The 24,192-nt window shown below is 40.5% G+C and overlaps 1 protein-coding gene across 4 annotated transcripts in view; it reads left to right on the top strand.

The window, feature by feature from the left end:
* Positions 1-24,192, top strand: part of ptpn4a (protein tyrosine phosphatase non-receptor type 4a) — a 343,217-nt gene that overhangs the window by 190,925 nt on the left and 128,100 nt on the right. For all 4 annotated transcript variants that reach the window (XM_043694229.1, XM_043694231.1, XM_043694228.1 and 1 more), the window contains one exon: positions 865-953. In XM_043694229.1, the coding sequence (XP_043550164.1) occupies positions 865-953 (89 nt within the window). The remainder of the gene's footprint in view (positions 1-864; positions 954-24,192) is intronic.

Below are 24,192 nucleotides of genomic sequence, written 5' to 3'. Positions count from 1 at the left end.
GGCATTAGTGAAGGGTATAGTCAGTTTCATTAATAGGGAACTATTTAATTCCAGTTCTATTCTCTTCCCTGGATGTATATTCGTAGACTCGGAGAGATATACAGCATAGAAACAGACACTTCAGTCGAACTCTTCCATGCTGACCAGATATCCTAAATAAATCTAGTCTCATTTGCCAGCATTTGGCCCATATCCCTCTGAATCCTCCTTATTCATATACCCATCCAGACATCTTTTAAATATGGTAATTTACCAGCCTCCAACACATCCCCTGGCAGTTCATTCCATAAACTCACCACCCTCTGCGTAAAACAACGTTGCCTGTTAGGTCCCTTTTAAATCTTTCCCCTCTCACCTTAAACCTATGCCTTCTAGTTTTGGACTCACCCACCCTGGGGAAAAGACTTGTCTATTCACCCTATCAATGCCCCTCATGATCTTATACTCTGTAAGGTTACCCCTCAACCTCCAATGCTCCAGGGAAAATAACCACAGTGTATTCAGCCTCTCCCTATAGATCAAACCCTCCAACCCTTGTAAATCTTTTCTGAACACTTTTAAGTTTCACAACGTCCTACCTACAGCAGCATTCTTATTCAGCATTCATAAAGACAACATTTCAGAGATGCTGCATGTTGCACAAGCGTCCTCAGTAGCGATAAGGCCTGAGAATTTGTGGTGTTTAATTATCTATTATTGAGAATATTATCTCTGACCTCAAAAATAAAACGTTATTACAGGTTTGTCTTGATTCACGTCACTGTTTGGAATTTTGATAATTTCATAGTTTTACTAATGAGATGAACGATAATATATCTAGAGGCAAATATACACAATTTGATGTGAAATTATTCTGTTTTTAAGGATCAAAGCAACACAGAAATTATGATTGGTGTGCTGTCAAGTGGAATTGTAATTTACAAGGGCAGGGTACGAATCAACTACTTTCCATGGTAAGAGCTCGCTACCTCCCATTTTAAGACCTGCTTTTGTTAAAGCCTTTTGATCACCCTTCCTTAATCTTTCTTTCTTTGGCTGACATTCTTTTTTTTTGATGCTTCACTGTAGCACCTTATTAAAGGCTTTCCAAGGAAAGGAAGTTGGTTCACAATTTTGTCTTAAAGAGACGCTTTCTTTCCCCCTTTGGAATCTTCTGTTAAAGAATTTGTAGAGTCATAAAATTATCTATTTGAAAATTAATAGCCTTAAATTATGAGGTAATGTATATATTATGTTCAACCAAGAATGTTTTCTCAACAAGTAAGTCGAGTCAAAGAATTTCTTTAATTAAATCTCAGGAAGAATATTCAAAATACACTAACATAGCATTGCTCTACTTTACGTTGAGATAATCATGGATGAAAAAAGTTAGCCACAGTTCCTCTACCTAGAGGAACATAAGTTGACTTCTGGCAACATCATATTATGTGAGCAGTTCCATGTTTTATTTTTCTCCAGTACTGTATCTGAGAGTCTTCTATATAATGGTTTGCTCTGTATGAAAAATTATTTACTCATATCAATCCTAAAATTTGCCTTTTCCTATTTAAACTTTTTTTTCCTATTTGCTGTTTGACTAATTTTTTTTTTACTTTTTGTCAATGTAATTTACTGTCAAATACAATTTAAAAATCATCCCTTGGATCACATCTCCCATGGCTTAAAAAGTTCTCATCTGTCTTCCCTTAAAACATTGGCCTTGAACACTGGCAAAACAACAAATTTCATTTACAATGCACTTCGCCCATGATTTGAGTTATGCCTTTGTTTCTTTGCAACTCGATGATATTTCAAGAATTGTTGTAATCTTATACCTCTGTGAAGTGCTTGGGGTGCCTTATTGTGCAAGGTGAGGGTGGTGGCAGAGAGGTACTGTTCCTGGACTTATAATCCACAACCTTAAATAAAACTACTGATGGTAACTATGAAACCATTGACCATTATAGTACAAAATCTTTAGGGAAGGAAAATCTGCCATTCTAATCTGGTCTGTCTAACAATATGATTAAAGTTAAAAATCACACAACACCTGGTTATAGTCCAACAGGTTTATTTGGAAGCACTAGCTTTCGGAATGCTCCAATGTTGGACTATAACCAGGTGTTGTGTGATTTTTAACTTTGTCCACCCCAGTCCAACACCGTCCCCTTCAGGGAGGCACGGTGGCTCAGTAGTTAGCACTGCTACCTCACAGCGCCAAGGACACTGGTTCGATTCCAGCCTCGGGCGACTGTCTGTGTGGGTTTCCTCCCAGTGCTCTGGTTCCTCCCACAATCTGAAGATGTGCAGGTCAGGTGAATTAGCCATGCTAAATTGCCCATAGTGTTAGGTGCATTAGTCAGAGGGAAATGGGTCTGGGTGGGTTACTCTTTCGAGGTTCAGTGTGGACTTGTTGGGCCAAAGGGCCTGTATCCACACCATAGGGAATCTAATCTAATCTAATCCTCTACATCATGACAATGTAGTTGACACTTAACTGCCCTCTGAAATGGTTGCGTGAGCTGCTCAGGTACATGTGTCTACTTCAAAGTCTGATAAAAGGAACAAAACTGGATGGCCCACTCTGCACTGGAAATGATAACCGTATGCAAAGACAGTTTTGTCAATGTGAGAAGCAGTAGTTTTGTTTGATAACTAGTGTGGTCCTTGGATGTTTTTACCCTATAATTAATACAACAATCACTTTAGGTGGTCTAAAGTTTGCACAGATTCAAAGAAAATCTCATTGGGGTAAGCCAAGCAAACCTGGGTGTGAACAGCGGCAGCAGAGTAAATGCCTGAGGAATGGGAGCAGTCAGTGAGTGGGCCTGCGGGTGTACAGCAACAGCAGTAGTATAAATACCTAAACAGAGGGGTCAGTCAGAATGAACATAGGGATAAACAGCAGGATTAATAGTTGAGTGGGGTCAGTCAGAACGCTCTTGGGAGTGATCAGGATAAATGCCTAGTAGTGGGGTCAGTCAGAGTGAACCTGGTGATGAGCAGCAGCAGCATGGAGCTGAATTTAGGGGCAGAGCTCTGGAGGTGATGTCACCACTCAAAAAATGACATACACTTGGCTGCTCAGGAATGAGGTTTGCAGACAGAGTGAGTAATGTCCGAAGAGAGATAAAGTACTTTTGTAGTTGTCGTCCACTAAGAATGGACTGCAGGAGTGAGACGCCCTAGTTTGGTGACAAGAGTTGAATGTGGTGCTGGAAAAGCACAACAGGTCAGGCACACACTCTACTGATCTCCAGCACCTGCAGTCCTCACTTTCTACCTTTGTGCAACCTTATCCTCTTGTCATCAATCAGTTGCTAAGTTGTTTGTAGTTGATAAGGTTGATTTAGTTGACAAAGTTCAAAGTGGCAGAAGAACTGGATCCCTTGGAATTCTCCTCCTGCAATATGTGGGAAATCAGGGGCACCACTGTTCATGGTGGTGTAAGCAGGAAGTGTGTTCAGCTGCTGCTCCTGATTTGCCACATGGAGTGCCAAGAGTTGCAAGTAGACTCACTATGGGCATCCATGAGGCTGAGAATGTTTTGTATGGCACTATTAACAAGCTGCTCACACCACCATTAGGAGCTACTCCTGTTGAGATGAGTTGGGTGACCACTAGGAAAATGAGTAGTGGGCAGGCAGTGCAGAAGGCCCCTGTGGACATTCCCCTCTCCAACAGGCATACCATTTTGAATACAGCTGTGGGGGAAGATAGCGCCTCAGGGGAAAGCAGCAGCAGTCACGTTAGTGGCACCACAACGGACACTGTTATAAGGCAGGGAAGGTCGAATGCAGGTGAGCAGTAGTGGTAGTGGACTCTATATCTATATTTATAGGCACAGGTAGAAATTTATGTGCCCACAAGCAAGACTTCAGATGGTGTATTGCCTCCCTGGTGCTAGGGTCCTAGATGTCTGTGAGCACAGGATGTTCTGATGAGGATGGATAGGCAGCCAGAGGTTTTGGTTCATATTGGTACCACTGACATAGGCCGAAAGAGAGCATGGTCCTGCAAGGGGAGTCAGGTAGGAAGTTGAAATGCGGAACTCTAGGATTGTAATCTCTGGATTATTTCTTGTGCCACACACTGTGAAGTTAAGAATAGTAAGGTTGAACAGTTAAACATGTGGCTAAAGAGCTGGTGTAGAAAGGAGGACTTCAGGCATGTGGATCATTCAGATGGTGTTCTGGGGCAGGTGGAACTGTACAAGAAGGAAAGGTTGCACCTAAACTGGAGGGCAGGTTTATTAATGCCACTTGGGAGAATTTAGTGTGACAAGGATAGGAGCTAGAGTAGTAAGTCAGCAAGTAAAGTGGCTGAGGAAGAGACAGAGACTAGAGGAAGGACTGATGGAGGTTACTGAATGCGGTAGGACTGACAGTTTGAAGTGTATTTATTTCAATGCAAGGACTATGACAGGTAGGGCAGATGAACTTAGATTGGATTGATACATACAACTATGATGTTGTAGCTATTACAGAGACTTGGTTGAAAGAGAGTCATGTTTGAGGCATGATAGAGAAGGTCCATAAAAGAGGTGGGAAGTTGCATTACTAATTAAGTAAAATATCACAGCTGTAGTTAGGGAGGACACCTTGGAGGGCTTGTGTGCAAGGCCATGGGGTAGCGCTCAGGAATAAAAAGAATGCAGTCACTTTGGGATTGCACTTTAGCCTCCCAACAGCCAGCAGGTGATGGAACAGACATGGATTATGAAAAAATGTAAAATCAATAGGCTAATTGTGGTGGGTGACTTTCTGTATACTGAATGGGCTTGCTTAATGCCAGGGGCTTGAATGGGGTGGGGTGAGGCGGGGGTGGGATTTGTTAGGTGTGTCTAGGATGGAGTTTTTGAAACCATTTGCACATAGACCAATGAGGGAAGGAGCCACACTAGAGCAGGTGATCAAAGTTTCACTGGTAGAGCATTTTGGGAACAGTGTCCGTATATCTCTGTGAGTTTTAAGTTACAAATGAAAAAGGACTAAACTGGGCGAAGGCTAATTACCACAATATTCAGCAGGAACTGGGCAATGTGGATTGGAGGCAGCTGTTTGAAGGTAAATCCACGTCTGGCATGCAGAAATCTTTTAAAGGCAATTGATTAGGGTTTAGAGGAAGCATCACCTAGACCTGAAAAATCAACTGATTTTTCTTCACGGATGCTGCCAGATCTGAGCTTTTCCAGCAATTTCTGTTTTTGGTTCTGATTTTCAGCATCCATAGTTCTTTCTGCATTAATTAGAATTCAGGCCCAGCATGCTCCTGTGAAAATTAAGGATAAGGATGGCAAGTTTTATGAACCTTGAATGACAAAAGAACTTGAGAACTTAATCAAAAAGGGAAAGGAGGATAAATAGAGTTTAGCAAACTGAATATAGGCAGAACCCTCAAAGAATGCAAAAATAGCAGAAAAGAACTCAGACAAGGAATTAGGACTGAAAGAGGTCATGCAATATCTTTCACAAACAGGATTAAGGAAAATTTTAAGGCATTTACAGATATTTATGTATAGATATGTTATAAAATAAGGAGCAAGAGGGTACCTAAGGAAAAGGGTAGGTCCGCTCAAGAACAAAGGAGGAGATTTAAGCATGGAGCCGGGGGAAGTGAGTGAGGTCCTTAACTGATAATTACGATCGGTAATTATCACCAAGGGAGAAGCCATGGTGGATAGTGAGTCTTGGGAGGTGTGTATTGATTTTCTGGAGAATTTCAATCTAAAGAAGGTGTTGGACATTTTAAAAAACATTAAGTAGACAGGTCTCCAGGACCTGATAGTTTATCCAGAATGCTGAGGGAGGCATTGGGGAAATTACTGGGGCCATGTACGAAATCTTTGTACCTTCTTTAGTTACAGGAGAGGTTCCAGAAAACTGTAGAATAGCTAGCATTGTTCCTTTTGTTTAAGAAGGGCAACTGAGAATCTGGGAAATTACAGGCCAGTCAGCCTTCGGTCAATAGTAGGGAATTTATTGAAGGTGGTTCTTAGGGTTAGGATTTACTCACAGTTAGAAAAATATGGATTTATTAGCGATAGGTAGCATGGCTTTGTGTGGGTAAGGTTGTGTCTCTCAAACTTGGACTTTAAGGAAGTGACAAAGGTAATTGAGGGCAAGGCAGCAGATGTTGTCCATATGGACTTAAGCAAAGCCATTGACAAGGTTCCTTGTGGCAGGCGGATACAAAAGATGAGGTCACATCAGATGAGCTGAAAAGATGGATACAGAACTGGTTTATTTATAGAGTAGTGATGGAAGGAAGGGTATTTTTCAGATTGGAGATTTGTGACCAGCGGTGTTTGCAAGGATCAGTGCTGAGACCCATTTGTTTGTAATCTAAATGACTTGAAGGAGAATGTAAGTGATCTGATTAGAAGGTTTGTGGGCAGCACAAAGATCGGGGGAAATGCAAATCATGAGGAAGATTGACAGAGGATACTGCAGAATATAGATAGGCTGGAGACTTGGCCAGAGAAATGGCAGATGGAGTTTAATCTGGACAAATGCATTTTGGAAGATCTAATGCAGGAGGGAATTGTACAGTAAATGTCAGAAGCCTTCGTAGTATCACCATACAAAGGATCTAGCCGAACAGGTCCACAGTTCCTTGAAAGTGATAACACAAGTTGATAAGGTAATCAAGAAGGCATCTAGCATGCTTGCCTTCATTGGTTGGGGCATAGAGTAGAAAAATTGGCAAGTCATATTGCAGCTGTATAGAACTTTAGTTAGGCCACATTTAGAATATTGTATATAGTTCCAGAAGGATATGGCAGCTTTGGAGAAGGTACAGAAAAAGTTTACCAGGATGTTGCTTGGTTTGGTGGGTATTAGCTAAGAAGAGAGATTGAACAAATTGGTTTGTTTTTGCTTGAAAATCAAAGGGTGAGGGAACTTTACAAAATTGAGGGGCATTAATAGAATGGATAGTCAGAGTCTTTATCTCAGGATAGATATGTCAATTAATAGTAGACATAGGTTTAAAGTATAAGGGGGAAAGTTTAAAGTAGATGTGAGAGGCAAGTTTATTTTTACAGTGAAGGTGGTAAGTCCCTGGAATGTGCTGCCTGAGGAGGTGGTGGAGGCAGATACAATATTAATATTGAGGCACCTTGACAGATAGATGAATAGGCAAAAGTGAGGACTGCAGATGCTGGACATCAGTGTCTAGATTAAAGTGATGCTGGAAGAGCACAGTAGTCAGGCAGCATCCGAGGAGCAGGAAAATTTGATGTTTCGGGCAAAAGCCCTTTTTTTTAGATTAGATTAGATTCTCTCATCAGGAAGGATATACAAAGTTAAAAATCACACAACACCAGGTTACAGTCCAACAGGTTTAACTCCAAATCATCAGGAAGGAGGCAGGGAGTCTCCGCGGTGGAGAAGTAAATGGGAGGGGGTTGGGGCTGGGGAGAAAGCAGCTATGAGTACAATAGGTGGATGTAGGTGGGGATGAAGGTGATAGGTCGGAGAGGAGGGTGGAGCAGATAGGTAGGAAGGAAGATTGGCAAGTAGGACAGGTCATGAGGATGGTGCTGAACTGGCAGGTTGGAACTCTGGTAAGGTGGGGGGAGGGGAAATGAGGAAACTGGTGAAGTCCACATTGATGCCCACGGGTTGAAATGTTCTGAGGCGGAAGATGAGATGTTCTTCCTCCTGGCATCGGGTGCTGAGGGAGTGGTGGTGGAGGAGGCCCAGGACCTCTTTGTCCTCGGCAGAGTGGGAGGGGGAGTTGAAATGTTCGCCCACGGGGCAATGTGGTTGATTGGTGCGGGTGTCCCGGAGATGTTCCCTAAAGCACTCTGAGAGTAGGCGTCCAGTCACCCCAATGTAGAGGAGACCGTATCGGGAGCAACGGATACGATAAATGACATTGGTGAATGTGCAAGTGAAACTTTGATGGATGGGGAAGATTCATTTGGGGCCTTGGATGGAGGTGAGGGAGGTGGTGTGGGCGCAGGTTTTGCAATTCCTGCGGTGGCAGGGGTGGGGGCCGGGAGGGGAGGGTGGGTTGTTGGGGGGTGTGAACCTGACCAGGTAGTCACGAAGGGAATGGTCTTTGTGGAAAGCGAATAGGGGTGTGAAGGGAAATATATCCCTGGTGGTGGGGTCAGTTTGTAGGTGGCGGAAATGTCGGCGGCTGATACGGTTTATGCGGAGGTTGGTAGGGTGGAAAGTGAGGACCATGGGAGCTCTGTCTTTGTTGCGGTTGGAGGGGTGGGATTTGAGGGCGGAGGCGAAAGACGTGGATGAGATGCGCTGGAGGGCATCTTCAACCACGTGGGAAAGGAAATTACAGTCTTTAAAGAAGGAGGCCATCTGGTGTGTTCTGTGGTGGAACTGATGCTCCTGGGAGCAGACACGGCGGAGGAATTAGGATATATTTCCCAAAAATGGGGTCAAGGGCATAATGAGATACAGACAACATAGAGACAAATTTTTAGTTTAAAAAGGCATCATATATTGGTGCTGTCTTGGTGCGCTGAAGAGCCTGTTCCTGTACTGGACTATTCTTTGTTCTTTTAAAGTGACAGAAAATGGCCTCAACATAGTCAAAGTGCTCATCTTGGTTCTTGTTCTTACTATGGCCTCTGTCTCAGCTTCACCTTCCTGACTCCCTTATCAGCAGAGTATGCACTGAAAATGACATCACTGTGCACAGAATGTGCTAATGCCACTGTCACAGACTCTTCCTGCAGCCTGTCCTATCGTGGGCACCTGATTTAGGTGTATCTACACATGCATACCAACCATTTTGACTTCCGGATAATGTTATCATTGACATTCTTACATAAATCGTAATTAGAAAGCATACACCTGTTCCTTATTTAAAAAGTTAAAAAAAGGGAAATGGGTATAAGGAGAGCTTTGTGGCTCTTTCAATTCACTTCCAGGAATGAGATGTGTGCCTTCTGCATTTGTGATCAGACCTAAATGTGGTCATCAAAATTAATCTGTCTAGAGTACTATGCAGCTTTGACAGGGCTGCTTGAAACCTTAACTCTACACGTGATGTTCTAACATGAGATTTTAGTTATTTTGATTTTGCATATCAGTGATTAGATTAGGTTACTGAGAGTGTGGAAACAGGCCCTTCGGCCCAACAAGTCCACACCGACCTGCCGAAGCGCAACCCACCCAGACCCATTCCCCTACATTTACCCCTGCCCCTAACACTACAGGCAATTTAACACGGCCAATTCACCTAACCTGCACATTTTTTGGACTGTGGGAGGAAACCGGAGCACCCGGAGGAAACCCACGCAGACACGGGGAGAATGTCTGTGTGGAGTTTGCACAGTCAGTCGCCTGAGGCGGGAATTGAACCCAGGCTAACCACTGTGCCACCGTGCCGCCCATTAGATTTTATTAAATAATGCAGCAGGAGATTCTTTGGCCCATCATGTCTGCGCCAGCTGTCTGAAATAAGTATCTCTTCATGCTTCTTTCCCCACCCAACCTTTTCCCCAGAGCCCTGCACTTTTACCCTGTTTAAGTATTAATCTGATTTTCTTTTGAAAGTTACTATTGAGTCTGGTTCCACCAGCCTTTCAAGCAATCGATGGGAAAAAAGGTCTGGTCTAGTTATCCCTGTAGATTTCAGCTGACATAGATGTTGTACTTATCATTTACAGATGATGCCTTACACCAGAGATGTTCTTTTCATTATGCCAAACAAAGTGAGCAGTTAATTTAAAGGAATCCCATAAATTGTCGCATTAGTCTCTTTCAGTCTTCCTTGTGTAATACAGTGCATCTTAAGTCTTTCTTTTTAAGCTGCTTAGTGTTTATATGTACAACTAGAGTACTTTGAATGGAGTGAATCAAACATAGGAGCCTTTTATAATCTCCATGCACCAATTTTATTTGAGTAAAATGCATTAAAACTAATGTGCTAGACAGTTTGTTTAGATGCTTCATTGTCACTATGTGACTCCAGTCCAGTTACTTAGAAACATACGATACAAAAAAAAGCATGCCATTTGGCCCCTCAAATCTACCCTGCTATAAATCAGATTTTTGCTGAGCTATGTCTATTTCTAACTCCACATTCTCATCTATCCTAATGATCTTTGATGCCATTACCTAGCAAGGGTTCTCTACCTCTGCCTTAAAAATGTTCAATAATCCCAATTCACAGGCAGAATTCTAAAGTCCCTCAGCTCTGAGAGAAAATGTTTCTCCTCACTGTCCTAATTTTAAAACTATTCTGGGAACTAGAATTTGAATATCACCATGGCAGATGAAGTTTGAATTCAATAAAAATCTGAAATCTGTAGTCTAATGATGACCTGTGGTCGATTATTGTCGATTATCGGTAAAAAAACATCTGTTCGTGAATTTCCTTCATTAGATTAGATTAGATTACTTACAGTGTGGAAACAGGCCCTTCGGCCCAACAAGTCCACACCGACCCGCCGAAGCGTAACCCACCCATACCCCTACATTTACCCCTTTACCTAACACTACAGGCAATTTAGCATGGCCAATTCACCTGACTTGCACATCTTTGGACTGTGGGAGGAAACCAGAGCCCCCGGAGGAAACCCACGCAGACACGGGGAGAACGTGCAAACTCCACACAGTCAGTCGCCTGAGTCGGGAATTGAACCCGGGTCTCTGGCGCTGCGAGGCAGCAGTGATAACCACTGTGCCACCGTGCCGCCCACTTCAGAAAAGGAAACTACCACTCTTATATGGTCTGGCCTACATGTGACTCCAGATCCACAGCACTGTGGCTGACTCTTATAGACCTCTTATAGACATTGAGGATGGACAATAAATGATTGTGTAACCAACAATGCCCACTTCCTGTGAATGCTTAAGAACAAAACCTGCCAGATTTTTGTCCACTCTCTTAACCTTCCTATATTCATCTGCATATTCTTCAAGTCGTCTTCATAACTATCAAACCTCATCTGTGAATCCATACTCCCCTCATGTAAGTCATTAATGTAAATTGTAAAAAATTGAGCTCCAATACAAACCCCAGACCTCATTGAACTTTTCATTTCCTGCCAATCAGAACAAGACCCATTTATGCGTATTCTGTATTCACTGCTAGCCAACTAATTTTCGATACATGTTAATAGATTACCTGCCACATTGTAAACATTTTTCTGCAATAACCTTTTGTGGTACCTTATCAAGTGACTTTTGAAAATCCAAATATAATATCTTCAGCAACATTTAAGTGGCATCTTAAGTGACAGATGCATGAATAGACAGGGAATAAAGGGCTAGAGATTTATAGCTGAGAAAGGAGTCATATGTCACCACAAAGGGCCTGTTCTGTGCTGTACTGATCTATGTTCTTTAGTACATCTACAGGCTGTCCCTTACCTTTGAAGAAGTAACATACTGAAGTGGTTAAATACTTTGTTTGAATATGATTTCCCTTTCAAAAAACATGCTGATTATCTGGATTACCTCAAATTTTTAAGTGCTCAGCTATAATCTATTTAGTGATCAATTCTAATACCTTCCTGACAAGAGACATGAAGTTAACTGGCCTATAGCTGGCAGTTTACTGCCCCTCTTCCTCCTTGAATAGAGGGATATATTTTCTGTTTTTCGATCAGTGGCACATTTCCATAATCAACGTAATTTTGGAAGGTTAATAGCTATACACATGCTACCTCATTGGCCACTTCTTTTAAAACCCCAGGATGAAGAATCTGAACCTAGAGACTTGTCAGCTTGAGCTTCATCAGTTTGCTTAGTGCATAATGAAAAGTTCAAAGAATTGCAGATGCTGGAAACCAAACAAAAACAAAAATTGCTGGAAAAGTGCAGGTCTGGTAGCATCTGTGGCAAGAAATCAGAGTTAACATTTTGGGCCACTTAATCCAAAACATTAACTCTGGCTTCTCTCCACAGTTTGCTTAGTACCCTTTTGCTATTGAAATTTCAGTAAGTTCATTGCCCTCACACATCTAGGAGTATAGATATCACCAGGGATGTTTTCAAATCCTCTAAAAGAAAACAGAAGGAAAATATGATTTTGCTGCTGCTTGCACCACTCTGTCCCACTCCAAGCGAGCCATGACCTCCTTTGACCCGAATTGTCCGCAGTTCAAAGCATTTGGCTGCAATCTGGAAATACCCAACAGCCTCAACCCTAAGGAGCTACATTGGGGGTACTTTAGCTGTACTAAAGCCTTGGCCTTCCTGTAACTTTCAGTGTACAATGCATGTGCCTGATGAGAGTTAATACCTTTTCAATAATGCCTTCTGCAAGCCTGCTTGCCAGAGCTTTTCCCCTACATACTTTTGTCCATCATAAAGAATTAAATTTCCTAATTAGTATAGAGGTTGCATGTTTGCCTGAATTTCACATATATGATTTTGAGAAATGACAGTCACCATCAGATTGCAACTCGACGACTTTTCCTTTACATTTAAGAAACAGTTCCATTTTTCTAATATGGAATTCCTATTAGGGCTCCTTCAGAAACAATGGGCATACTTTAAACCTGACAACTTTAACTTTCTCGTGCAAGATAATTGAGGAAAGTCAAACCCACTCTCTTTTTCACTGCAGTAGTTGCTGTATTCTTTGATTTTAAATGCCCAACATTACCAACAACCACTTTAGCAGTTCCAATGTAAGGTAAAAGATAAATTAGGTTGGCAGGATGGTAGGATGAGGGGGGGAATGTCCAGCAGGGTTGTCAGTCCCTTTGGGATGGTAGGTAGATCAGGTCTGGTGGCTGTAAAGGGGATCATTGTTGCTTTTGGAGAGGAGTGGTTGTTGGGTACAAGAGGTGAGGAGTAGGGTCGGGTCTCAAAGGGGGAACGAATTGTTGTTGGGCATGTCAGATGCTGAGGGGAGAGGGCTTGTGTCAAGTCAGGGTCCATGGTGATAAGGGAGGTGGGTGGTTGGGGATAAGGGCTGGAGGAAGGGGGAATGGTATGTGGGGAGGAATCAGTTTTGTAGTTATCTAGGAAGAGTTAGACAAGTTAATTGTGTAACTTTTCCTGGAAAACTACCCAACTGCATTGCGACCCCCTGCCCAAGAGTTGTTCTTGCAGGGGAATTGATGATTGGCTTCTTAAATTTCCATTGTCTTTTTGACTAATTACAAGTTGTGTTGTGTTTTTTTGGAGGCCTAATGAATTGTCTCATCATATCTTACCTCATTAACCATGTATCCCTTCCCATTTCATCTCTTGCATTCACTTCTAGCCCCATTTTGCCATTCCCAGAACAAATTGCCACTCAGTGGGTATCCATTGAAAGACCCACATCTCTCATGCCTGCACCAGCTTTGAAAGGTCAATGTGCAAACAGACAAGCCCTGGCAATCCACTGTTTCTCCTCACCAGCAACATAATGGCACGACAAACACAAAGCCATGTTGCCTCACGCATGCAAACACATTCTCTCATTTTAATCTCTGTTTAACCACCAGGCCATACATTTTACCTGACTTTACATACATCCCATCTGAAGACCCTTTGAGTCCTTGCTTCTATTTCATGACCAGCAACTAGTCTGCAGTCCATGACTGTCTGCTGAACCGAACTCACATCTATCAGAATGGGTACCAATCAGGTCCTCTGTACTTTGTATAATTTCCTCTAATTTCCATACAACTTTCTTTCTACCAAGGATTCCACAGTTTACTGATGTGCATCTCATCTATGCTACAGAAGCAATTAGTTTGTCATCAGAAAATCTAGGCAAGTGTGTTTTGACCACTACCTGTAACATTAAAAATAGGTCATTTAGCGCCCTCTACCAAAGCTCGAAGATGTTTACTGCTGGTTCTTCATTCTCAGCTGTGACATTTACAGAACTGAGAACACTCACTTGACAATTTTCTATTTATTCAATGCTTGCTTGTTGATTTTGTGCCTAATTTTCTCACTGCAAATGTATGTATGTTCCAATACCTATACATTGACTCCCATGTTGTCACAACGTGTCATCTATTCCCTTAGACCAAAATGAATTGGCCTTGCACTCCTGCTTGGGGCCTGCCTTCTCAATTCACTTTTCATTACAATGCGAACACAATGTTTCTACCTTAATTACTGGGCAATTTCAATGTTACTCGCAAAGAGCTTTGAACCAAATTGACAGAGAGCATTTCTGTTGATTTACCTACGAATCCAGCATTCTTTAGTTGTTTGTTTGCAGATTTCATAACCGTCTATATGGCAAATTATTATAAAATTCATGTGGTATGTCTTCTTATAAGATGCTTCAGAATTGCAGTCTGAGTTTTCTGTAAATCTGCCAAAACAATCTTTCCTATAGCTTTTGCCCTCAGAAATTATATTCCATGGAATTATATTTTAAAACCGTCACATACCTTGGATTTGTTTTTTTGCTATCTTTCTTGTTTCTTGTCTAATTTATACTGAATAACTCTCTAATATGATTTCCAGCATTTGGCATGATTATATGTTATGTCTGTCACTGGATATTTATTGATTTTTGGGTCCCTTAAATCTGACTGGGATAAACATGTTATGCAGAAAATCATTAGAGTACATGATGTCATTGGCTTTATTTCTCCATAACTGTGTGTGCATATTAAAATGCCTGTGTGTCACTCTAAAAGCACTAGGTTTCCTTGATGCACTTTCATTAAAGGCAATGATCATATTTAGAGCATTATACCCATTTGGTTCAAGGAATTGTGTTATTTTATCAAGTGATAAATTTGGTGCACGAGGATTTAACTTTCCTCAAATGTTATCTTGGAATTCAAATTAGATTTGTTAAGTGCGATAAGAAATAATTATTCTGAGCAAGGGTCACTGGACCCAAATGTTAACTCTGATTTATCTTCACAGATGCTGCCAGACTTGCTGAGCTTTTCCAGCGACTTTTGTTTCAGTTCTCATTTGCAGCATTTGCAATAATCATTGGTTGCCTTGAACTAATATATGGTACACATAAATAATGTATTTATTAATATGTTGAGCTCAACAGGAATCTCATCTGATTAGATGATACAGCATGTTTAGAAAGGGGAGATGGGTTAGTTTGGCCTTTAGATTTGACCACAGAGGGATTTTTCAATTCCCTTTGTTTTTGAGGTGCCACATTGTCAAGTAGAGTTGTAGAGTCAGAGTCAGAGAGATGCACAGCAAGGAAACAGACCCTTCAAACTACATTGTCCATGCTGACCAGATACCCCAACCCAATCTCGTACCACCTGTCAAACCCTTCCTTTTCATATACCCTTCCAGATGCCTTTTAAATGTTGCAATTGTACTAGCCTCCACCACTTCCTCTGGCAGCTCATTCCATACACATACCACCATTTGTGTGAAAATGTTGCCCCTTCTCATCTGCAAACTTATTAACTATACCTCTTATCCTTACATACAAATCATTTATATAAATGACAAAAAGTAGTGGACCCAGCACCGATCCTTGTGGCACTCCACTGGTCACAGGCCTCCAGTCTGAAAAACAATCCTCCATCACCATTCTGTTTTGTATCTTTGAGCCAGTTCTGTATCGAAATGTCTAGTTCTCCCTGTATTCCATGAGATCTAACCTTGCTAACCAGTCTCTCATGGTGAGCCTTATTGAGTGCCTTACTGAAGTCCATTTAGATCACATCCACCACTCTGCCCTCAGCAATCCTTTTTGTTACTTCAAAAAACTCAACCAAGTTTGTAAGACATGATTTCCCACACACAAAGCCATGTTGACTATCCTTAATCAGTCCTTGCCTTTCCAAATGCATGTACATCCTGTCCCCCAGGATTCCCTCCAGCAACTTACCCACCACCGGCGTCAGGCTCACTGGTCTATAGTTCCCTGGCTTGTCCTTACCACCTTTCTTAAATAGTGTCACCACGTTAGTCAACCTCCAGTGTTCTGACAACTCACCTATGATTATCAATGATACAAATACCTCAGCAAGAGGCCCAGCAATCACTTCCCTAGCTTCCCACAGAGTTCCAGGGTACACCTGATCAGGTCCTGGGAATTCATGTTACCCTTTGACCTTAGTTTATTTGTAAAAGCCCATTGGATTCTCTTTAACTCTATTTGCCAAAACTATCTCATGTCCTCTTTTGCCTTCCTGATTTCTCTCTTAAGTATATTCCTACTGCCTTTATACTCTTCTAGGGATTCACTGGATCTATCCTGTCTGTACATGATATATGCGTCCTTCTTTTTCTTAACCAATCCCTCAATTTCTTTAGTCATCAACATACCTACCAGCTTTTCCTTTCACACTAACAAGAATATACTGTCTCTGGTCTCTCTTTATATCATTTTTGAAGGCTTCCCATTTTCCAGCCATCCCTTTACCTGTGAACATCTGTCCCTAGTCAGTTTTTGAAAGTTCTTGCCTAATACCATCAAAATTGGCCTTTCTGCAATTAGAACTTCAACTTTTAGATCTGGTCTATCCTTTCCCATCACTATTTTAATAGAATTATGGTCGCTGGCCCCAAAGTGCTCCCCCATTGACACCTCAGTCACCCCCTGTCCCGCCTTATTTCCCAAGAGTAGGTCAAGTTTTGCACGTTCTCTATTAGGTACGTCCACACACTGAATCAGAAAATGTTCTTGTACACACTTAACAAATTCCTCTTCATCTAAACCCTAAACACTATAGCAGTCCCAGTCTATGTTTGAAAAGTTAAAATCCCCTACCCTAACCACTCTGTTATTCTCACAGATAATTGAGATCTTACAAATTTGTTTCTCAATTTCTGACTATTAGGGGATCTATAATACAATTCCAATAAGGTGATCATCCCTTTCTCAGTTCCACCCAAATAGCTTCCCTGGATGTATTTCGGAAATATCCTCCCTCAGTACAGCTGTAATCAAAATCTCCATTCCCCATCCTCTGTTGCCTCCCTTTCTATCCTTCCTGTAGCATTTGTATCCTGGAATATTAAGCTGCCAGTCCTGTCCATCCCTGAGCCATGTTTCTGTAATTGTTATGATATCCCAGTCCCATGTTCCTAACCATGCCCTTAGTTCATCTGCCTTCCCTGTTAGGCCTCTTGCATTGAAATAAATGCAGTTTAATTAATCAGTCCTACCTTGTTCTCTGCTTTGCCCCTGCTTGCACTGACTGTTTGACTCCCTTCTGTTCTCCTCTGTACCAGTCTCAGATTGATCTCTTTCCTCACTATTTATCCCTGGATCCCACCCTCCAACCTTACCAGTTTAAATCCTCCTGAGCAGCTCCAGCAAATCTCCCTGTCAGGATATTAGTCCCCTTCCAATTTAGGTGCAATCCGTCCTTCTTGTACAGGTCACTTCTACCCCAAAAGCAATTCCAATGATCCAGAAATGTGAATCCATCTCCCAAACACCAGCTCCTCAGCCAAGCATTCATCTACTCTTATCCTCCTGTTCCTGCCCTCACTAGCTCGTAGCACTGGGAGTAATCCAGATATTACTACGTTTAAGGACCTCCTTTTTAATTTCCTGCCTAACTCTCTGTAATCTCCCTTCAGAATCTCAACCTTTCCCTTCCAATGTCGTTGGTTCCAATGTGTACAACGACCTCCTGCTGGCCCTCTTCCCCCTTGATGAGAACATTCTGTACCCTCTCTGAGATGTTCTTGATCCTGGCACCAGGGAAGCAACACACCATTCTGATTTTTCGCTGCTGGCCACAGAAACCTCTGTATGTATCTAGGCTAGAGTGTCCCCTTGGAACTCAACATACCCCTCATTGCATTAGAGCCAGTCTCTGTACCAGAAACTTGGCTATGTTCCCCTGAGAATCCATCAGCCCCTACATTTTCCAAAACAGCATACCTGTTTGAAATGGTTATAGCCACAAAGGACTCCTGCACTACCTGCCTACCTCTCTTACCTTTCCTGGAGTAAACCCATCTATATGACTGTATCTGCACTTTTCCCCCTTCCTATAACTGCTATCTATCACATCCCCTTGCTCTTGTAAATTCCTCATTGCCTCTAACTGTCTCTCCAACCGAACCATTCAATCTGATAGGATTTGCAACCAACGGCATTTATTATAGATGTAATCCTCAGCAACACGTAAACTCCCACATCCAACAAGAAGAACATATCACTCTACTAAAGGCCATTTTTGCTTCTTTCACTCTACAGACCTCTACAGCACTGTCTTATTCCTCTACAAAACCTTGCTCAAGTTTAAATTAATACTTATGGCTTATATTTTTAAGTTTCATCAAGAAACATATCTCAATATAACTTATAATCAAGGAAGAACACACTCTACTCACTCCTGCGGACTTACTGTAATGCCTCGCTTAAAAATATTCACTTGCCTGTTTCTGTGCTGTGACCTCTCCCAAACTGGTTCCACCAAGATGAGTTATGAATTTCAGTGTTTGTTAATTTTCCCAAATGCATTCCAAAGTCCAGCGATACATGAATTCAATAGCAAAGGTAGTAACTGTGCAGGTTCACTGCTGTGTCAGTTAGCAGTGTGGGTTTCTTTCTCTCTCTCTCTATCTTGCACTGACCTCACCATGTGCTTCCTTTGTCTGTTCCTCTCCCTTTTAAAAGTGCCGTTGTTCTGACGACTCTTTCTCCAAAGTTCCAAAACAATGCAACAGCATATAAAACAGTAATTGCTGCTCCTGGAATTCGAGGAAATCACCTCCAACACCTAAAATATCTCAAAAGGAGTAACCTGTTCCAGCCAGAAATTTTTCCTGTCCTCCATCTTGGATTACCCAGGTCGTGGAGTGCTTTTCTCTCCTGCACTAGCATTGTTAACGTCTATGGCTGTTGCTTGCTAGATGTGCCCAAAATCAAGTGTTTCAGGAGATACCAGGGTGCACACAGCTGAATTATACTTACAGAATCAAAACAAAATAATTGTAAGAATGTCCTCTGTTGTCACAGTTTTGGTGATGAGTTGTCATTTAGCTTGAGTGCACACTGCAACAGGAAGACAGGCCACACATACTTAATTTCTCGCAACCCAGGGATCGGACTGTGTTAGTGAGTTTGGAGAAGATTTGTAGCTCCAGTTGAGATTCTGGATGTAAGTTTGCTTGCTGAGCTGGAAGGTTCATTTTAAGCTGTTTCATCACCATACTAGGTAACATCAACAGTAAGACTCCGGTGAAGCACTAATGTTATGGCTCTCTTTCTGTTTATGTGATTAGGTTTCCTTGGGGTAGTGATGTCATTTCCTGTATTGGTGACACCATTTCCTGTTTTTCTCAGAGGGTGATAGATGGGATCCAAATCGATGTGTTTGTTGATAGAGTTCCGTTTGGAATGCCATGCTTCTAGGAATGCTCATGCGTGTCTCTATTTGGCTTGTTCTAGGATGGATGTGTTGTCCCAAAGTGGTGTCCTTCCTCATCTGTATGTAAGGATACTAGTGATAGTGGGTCATGTCTTTGTGGCGAGTTGATGTTGATGTATCCTGATAGCTAGCTTTCTGCCTGTCCAATATAGTGTTTGTTACAGTTCGTACAATGTATTTTGTAAATGACATTTGTTTTGCTTGTTGGCTGTATAGAGTCTTTTAAGTTTATTAGTTGATATTTTAGTGTGTTGGTGGGTTTGTGGGCTACCATAATGTCAAGAGGTCTGAGTAGTCTGGAAGTCATTCCTAAGGTGTCTTTATAGGGGAGAATGGCTAGGGTTTCTGGATGTATTTAGTCTGCTTGTTTGGGTTTGTTGCTGAGAAATCGGCAGACTGTGTTCATTGATGGGATTTGGACTGTGTGCTTAAATGATGTGGAATGAAACACTGGCTGTGGGACCTGTGTGCAGTGCAACATGGAGCCAAGAAAGTAGCAGCTGAATTGCATTTGTCACTCTGTGTGCATATGGGGCTCAGAAGCCTTTAGAAATTGAAGAGGAAACAGATGGTCACTGGCTTTGTGTAACTGAGGCTTGGGGAAGCCCAGCTGCAGTAGTTAACGGTGTTGTTTGAGAATTAGATCTTGAGGAAATTGAGGAGGAGTAGTTGCTCTCCGCAGCTGAGGATAGGGTGCCTGGGAATTCCCAGGTGCATTAGTTCCTTGACAGTGTTGAGAGTTGGGATTTAGGGAAACAATGAACCAATGATGATCTGTGCAGAACATGTCAAGAGATCTGGAATATTGTGCCTTTTGAGTGATCAGACTGGCTGTTCAAAGCAGAGGAATTTTAAATATGTTTTGTGACTCTGTGATAACAGTGCATGGTTTGCATTGCATTTGTTGTGTCTCCCAGTTAAGGTGGAGTTTGTGCTGTATCTGAGTACGGTTCACTTGTTAATTCTGTTTATCTCGCTAGTTCCAGATGTTATACTGTATAATATTATTGACTTTCTTTTGTGTTGTAAATTTTCTTTGGTTTATTTAAGACTGTAATCTTGAGACTTTATTCTCATAGTGAATAACCAAACTTTCTAAAATTTTTAAAGCACAAGTTACTGGTCACAAGCTCGATCATAACAGAATTGAGGTTGTGTCTGCCACATGCCTAAACTGGAGGGCCTGAACTTGGATCATCGCACTGTGCAACAAACAAATTGCTAACACAGGCTTTTGTTTCATTCTGAGTCTAAAGTGAATGCCAGTGAGTCTGAAGGTAAAATGAGAAATAATCAGACAAGGAAAGTATTTGTTTCTATATTATTTAATTTCAATGATTACTCATCTGGGAATTGATCCACATCTGAGAGCAGTGGGAGAGTAGCATGTTTCCATAATACAAGATATGATCTGGGACAGATTTAATATTATTTGGAAGACAGTTTGGTCCTGTACTTTGGAGGTGATTGTGGCAGCAGGTGGAGGCTATGTAAACAGTATATTTGAAGATACCTCCAAACCAGCTGAGTAATTCCATCTTGCTATGATTTTTATCATTTTCACTTTCTGAAAGATGAGGTTCAAGTAGATGCAGGATATGCAGTATACACAGCAAGAAGTTTTTTTGCTTCACTCCTTAGGCACAATTTCATGTAGGTAAATAATAGACAGATAATAGGAACGTGAGAATGTAGTTCCAGAAAGCTATATTAGAAAACTATTCCACTTTTAGTATGGAGCTCTTTCCAATTTCTTGATAATGTTGAAATACTTTGATAAAAGTTCTTTGTCTCTGGCATAATGCTGCCCTGAAATTCTGTAAAATGCCTTGGTATTTCATGCATGTTTGTTTTTTAGAAAAGTATGTGTACTCCAGAGTCCTTAAATTATCTTTTCAAGATAAACTCTTACTTGGAAAGAACTAAAAGGATACTTATGATATCTAGTAATAAACAATGCCTTCACTTGTATAATCCTTTCAACTTAATTGCATTTGCTTTGTTTCATTTGTTTTGTAGAAAATACAAGAACCACAAGTTGCCTGAGGATTTGGGGCGCATTTTCATTATTATATAGCTCATTAGTTTTATGTTGAACACTTGATTTTTCTAGTAAGCCTTGAGGCTGGATCGCAAGTTTATTGTCATCCTATTAATGATATGTCAGTGTGACTCTCTCCTTCTGGGTAGAATGCATCCCATCCTGCTTCATGTCAGAACAGTGTTTGCCGCCCAAAGATTTGGACTTACCTGCAGATTTTTGATTTGTGGACAGCTAAATTATCAATCGGTTTAATATGTTGTCTTTGTCTTTTTTAATCTTACTAAATAAAATTATTTTACTTAATTTGAGATTCTGAAAATATCCTTGTAAATTGTTAGCACAAAGTACTTATGCTAGAAATCTGAAATGTAAAAAGAAGCTGGAAATATCCAGATCTGGAAGAATTGTGGAGAGAGAAACAGTTATTGTTTCATGCTGATAAATTACTAATGACGTCAATTTCAATGAATGGTCATCGTCCTGGAACATGAATTCTTGTCCTGTTTGTATGGATGCTTTCAAACCCACTGGGTAGTTCCATCATTTTCAACTACTATTCCTACTTGTAAAAAGTTGCCCAACAAGATAATATTAAGCTGCTGCTTTTGCAAGCAAGCATTGTAACTGAGTCAAAATAGCTAATACTTAACACTGATCTGTGCGCCAAATTCACGAAAAATTACCATCCAAAGGAACAAAGACACGGTACCACTCTAGTTTAGCAAATCTCTGCACATATTTTCTATGGTTTTCACCGTGGCCTTTAATGCTGCAAATTAGAGTCCATTCGATTGATCAAGTCTATGTCTGCACTCTGTACAACAATTCAATCCCTGTATTATCTCCATAGCTCGACAAACATATTGCCTTTTTGTGCCCACCCACTTCTGAGTTGATTTTTTTTTTACTCCAGTTTTGCCACCCTCGTGAGCAGTAAGTGCCAGTTTCTTACCACTCAATTAATTGAAATTATTTTGAAGCATTTTCCAAGATTTCGGTTATTTCATTACATTGAAATGTTGTTTTGAAAGGTTACCTAAAATGTAATTAAACTTGTAATGGAAGACTCCAGTTTGCTTAATAAGTGTCCTGGTAGCTGTTGGCACTTGTGTAAATAATATAGATTGGGGAATGCAAAACAGCATTTTGCATTTTGATTTTAATTTTTCCGGTGTAAATGAAGACAGTTGCCTCATAATCCTTCAATATTCTAGTACTGGCATATTAAAGTTTCATTAACAATCTGACTTTGTCTATTCATGATTAAATCTGAATGGTAACTTTACTTAATGGTGACCTAATATCACTTAAGCAATAATTTGCTTGGTGCAAATTATCCACTGAATCAGATCACATGGATTTTCATCATTTGGTTAGTGAAATTTTCCAATTGAGCTGAAAATAAGTAGTTCTTAGGCATATCATGAGAACTGCATAATTGTTTGATAATTGAAAGATAATTGATGGGAAGCATGAGATTTATTTTCACTATTCATCTACTTGTCATTTGCATTATTGAGAAAAGATATGGATCAAGGTGCTTTTGATATTAATTTAGATATCAGGTATGTTGTCAGGTGACTTGCACTCAGTTAAATCTATAAAAATTCAATAGATGAAGTAAGATTAAAAAATGCCTAATGGAGTTTACAGTGACGGAATTTATAGTAAAGAGACTTTCATGCAGAATGCATAAAATACATATGCAATAAATAGGTGCTCTAAAGTATGAAAAGCCTTCATATCAACTAATTCCCTCAAATTATTTGACAAGTAATGTCAACTTAAGTACAAAAGGACATTTTGGAATTTAGAAAACAATTAATTGCAACTTTGAATAACTGGAAAAGTCTATATTTGGACTTCTGTGTGCAATTCTTTTCTACTAATCTAATTACATTGCTGTGAAGAAAATTCAGAAGAGAATGATAATTCTGGGATTATAAATTTCAGGGTTGGAATAAAAGACCCAATTAAAAATTTCATTATGAAGCTACTTAAAAAGAGATTGGGCATCTAAATCAAATTTTGAACATATGAGCCAAAGTCCAGCACTGTCAGGACTAAAACTTTGTCAGATTTCAGGATTTCACAGATTCTGGACAATGAATCAGGTAGCCTATCCTAGACCACATTCAGTCAAAAACAATATGTGAACTAAAGTATGGAAAAAAATATAGTTTTTCGTAACAAGAAACTGAGCAGCTTAGACTGGATCAGGGCAGACCGAGGGTCATTTTGGTCAGCTAAAAGAGTAGGAACCAGACCAATATTTCCTTTCAACTGTCTGATTTTCAGACAGGTTTTTGGGAATCTAGCCTGTATCAAAAATAATGGATAAATTAGTTAATAAAGTTGAAAGTTAGTTCATGCTGTTGTCACAGTCACTATTATTGGCTGCACTGAAATATGAAGTATACAAAGTATTTTGTTCAGAAAGAAATTGATACTAAGCTGAAGAAATACAGGTATTGTTCAAATGTTGTCTTTAGATAAACTGAGTTTAGAGGACATTGATGAATTAGACCACGTTAACTCAGTCTTCATTTCCAAATTCTACATTCTGCCTTTATGTTTGGATAATGACTGATTTCATCTAGTTATATTTAAAATTCAGAACTTAATGCAATTTGAAAATTATGAAGATGGTGGTTTGGAGAATAGGAATTGCTGTACAGTCAAGCTGAATTGCTGGGAAATATTGGTGCAAATGTGAATAGAGAATGATAACATCGGCAATTTTCTCTTTAAATGTAGATGTAGGAATTCATAATATTAATGTTGATGATAAAAATGTGTAAGGGGCAAATAAGCGTTTGTACAGTGTAAAGATTTTCAAATAATAGATTGTACTTTTATTTGTCTTTGTTTTGACAATAGTTTGTGTCTAGGCTGTAAAACAGTG

This window comes from Chiloscyllium plagiosum, chromosome 7 (genome assembly GCF_004010195.1).
Source record: "Chiloscyllium plagiosum isolate BGI_BamShark_2017 chromosome 7, ASM401019v2, whole genome shotgun sequence".
Classification (NCBI taxonomy): Eukaryota; Metazoa; Chordata; class Chondrichthyes; order Orectolobiformes; family Hemiscylliidae; genus Chiloscyllium; species Chiloscyllium plagiosum.
The sequence above is the reverse complement of the archived record's forward strand: the minus strand, read 5'-3'. Positions and strand labels throughout refer to the sequence as shown.